At 54.4% G+C, this 2,654-nt stretch overlaps 1 protein-coding gene across 1 annotated transcript in view; it reads left to right on the top strand.

The window, feature by feature from the left end:
- Nucleotides 1-232: 232 nt before the first annotated feature.
- The window catches only part of LOC104622390 (dual specificity protein phosphatase 22-A-like), a gene marked incomplete at its 3' end in the record, with an annotated part of 4,589 nt that continues 2,167 nt past the window's right edge, over nt 233-2,654 (top strand). The window contains exons 1-2 of the mRNA XM_010289151.1: nt 233-259; nt 753-892. Of these exons, the coding sequence (XP_010287453.1) occupies nt 233-259; nt 753-892 (167 nt within the window). The remainder of the gene's footprint in view (nt 260-752; nt 893-2,654) is intronic.

Raw genomic sequence — 2,654 nt, 5'->3', positions numbered from 1 at the left:
GCTGGGGTGGGTGGATGGGATGGAGAGGAGATACATGGGAAAGCCCGCCCGCACTCATCCTCGCAACATGGGTCTTTCCAGCGCAGAAATATCCCCGTGCCCGTCCCTCCATGCCCCTTCCCTCCTTAAATAATTGGCTTTTCCCAGCCTCCCACTTTGCCCTGGGCCGGAGGGACGCGAGGGTGGCCCATGGGCTTGGGCTGCACCAGCCCGGGGGGACCTTTCGGCAGCGATGCCGCAGGGAGCTGATGGAGATGGGGTAATCCCAGGTGCTTGGCTGTTTCAGCTCTGGCTGGCAGGATTTCCACCCATTTCACTAAGAAAGTTTAAAAAAACCCCAAAACTCGGATGAAAGGGATCTAATTTTAGCTCAGAACAGGGAGGATCGAGGAAGCGATGTTTTAAAGAAAGGAAAGTAATCTGACCTACGCCAACATGCGGCAGGATGATTTATCGTGTATTAAAAGGACCGAGAGGAAATAACTCATTGATCGGAGTGACTTCATCAGTGCGTGTTCGCACACGTCTTCCTGACAGGGCTCGCCAGTCAGGGCCCCGGGAACGGGGTGGCTCAGTTTTGGGGGGGGTCCTGAGCATCGTAGTGGTTCCCCACAGCCTGGCCTCCCCTCTGGGCTGAAACGAGGGGGAAACAGCCCGGGGCGGGATGGATGCGACCCATCGTGGTTCTCCCCACCCCCGGGGAGCGAGGAGATGGCACCCGAAAACAGAGTCCGGCTTTCCCCTCACCTAAGGGTCAGCTGGGGAGAGGGAAAAGAGAGAAATGGGGGATTTTGTGTTTCTCGGCGGTATATCTTATTACTGCAACCACTTTTGTCTTACAGGACATGACCTATCTCTGTGTATTGGCCTCGGGTTCACCCAGTCAAAACCTGTAAGTCGTTTGCCATCCTTTTGCCTCCCGGCATCGCGTGCTGGTAGTTGTCGGTCAATAAAAGTTCAGATTCTGCAGGATGAAGGCTCAGTCCATTCGTGCTGCAAAAATCTGGTATCATTGCTGAGCTTGACAAAAGCGGCGGTTCATTCTCAGGTGGTAAACAGGATTTGTAGGGCTTAAAAGCTGTTTCTGTGTACGTTTGCAGTCAGTAAATTTAATCTTCCGTCACATTTCGGAATTATTCTACTGGGCGGGGTTGAAAATTGGAGCATTTTTTATTGGTTTAGAAAGACCGTGATTTGTGTCGGTCTTCCAGACATTCTCCTTGGAAAGAAGAATAAAATATTTATTAAAAGGGATATTTTTTTCCCCTCACACAAAACATAGCTACTCATAAGCACCCGCTGCTGTTTGGGCGACAGGCATCCATAAACCATCCGTTGCAAACAGAACATGGGAGACTCCAAGAGATTTTTCTTGCCAATCACACCCTAAAAAGGATCGGAACTTTGTGCACAGTGGCCGGAGCGAAGCCTGTTTGTGGAGGTGCTGGTTTTCCAGCATCCTTGGGAGCAGCCGTGCCCGGGGGTGTGATTCTGCTTGCTCATGCTCCCGCTGAGCGGAAAGAGAAGCTTTACAAGAAAACCCTGCCTCAGCAAGAACAGGGTTTTTTGGTTGTTATTTTTCTCTTCTCTCATTTCTTTGCGTTTGTGGCATGTCTATGGAAAAGGGGGAAAACAAAAAGAGAAAGGGGGGGGGGGGAAAGACTGGCTGCCGGAAGGAAGACTTATTCAAGGAACTATTTTCTGCTTGTCAGTTTATGCTTTGGATTTCACAATCCTGGTGAACTTTGTGTCCTGCAGAGGAGATGCTTGTGACTTGGACCTCAGCGGCTCGCCGCATCACCAGGCTCCTTGCCCTGATCCCATGCTTTGAGGCTGGAAAAGCACGGGGAGAGCTTTCCTCTCCCTGGCCACGTAGAGGGAAAAAACCCCCCCGTGGAATGAGTGAGGAGGGATGGGGTGGCTGAAACACTCACCTGCCTCCCTCCGAGACGGGTTGGGAGAGCGATGCTGTGTGCACGGAGCGGGCTGGAGCCGGGGGCAAGCGTGCTGGCGGAGCTGGAGGCAAAGGCATCGTGTCCTTGCAAGCAAGGTGCATCCCTGCTGCTCCCAGCGAAGGTGCTGAAGCGGAGAACTGGGATCTGCAGAGCTTGGACCTGTGTTGGCAGCGCGTGCAGGCCCTGAAGGATGCTGTCTGCTCGGAGAAGATAAGCAGGACGAGGAGAAGTCTCCCGGGAGAAGCTTTAGGCAGGGAAAGCTCACCCGAGGGGTGATGCTCTGCTTGTTCCGGTGCTCAAGGAGGAGCCACGTTTGTAGCCCCCGAAGAGCGATGGACTGAGCTCTCCTGCCGGGGCTTAGAGTCTCCGTATTTTTAGTATGACCACGCTGCAGAGACTCCCCCGTCTCTCCTCTTCTTGGGCAGCAGACCCCCCTGCTATTCCTGAATATGTCCTTGGCTGCTTTCTTAGCAGGCGCCTGAGCCCGGCCCTTCCCGGGAGGGGTGAAGAGCATCCCCTTCGATGGGCTAGCAGGGATGGGGGAGGTTTTGGAGGGTTCTGCCTTGCCCCCGCAGGGAAGCCGGCTCCGAGCCCTGGAGGGCTCTCGGAGGAGGATGCGCTGGGAGCGAGCCCTCAGCGAGGGGCACGGGGACCATAACTCTGCGGTAGCCCATGCCTCGGCTTCTGAGAAATCAGGAA

Source organism: Phaethon lepturus, unplaced genomic scaffold (genome assembly GCF_000687285.1).
Source record: "Phaethon lepturus isolate BGI_N335 unplaced genomic scaffold, ASM68728v1 scaffold25956, whole genome shotgun sequence".
Taxonomy (NCBI): Eukaryota; Metazoa; Chordata; class Aves; order Phaethontiformes; family Phaethontidae; genus Phaethon; species Phaethon lepturus.
The sequence above is the reverse complement of the archived record's forward strand: the minus strand, read 5'-3'. Positions and strand labels throughout refer to the sequence as shown.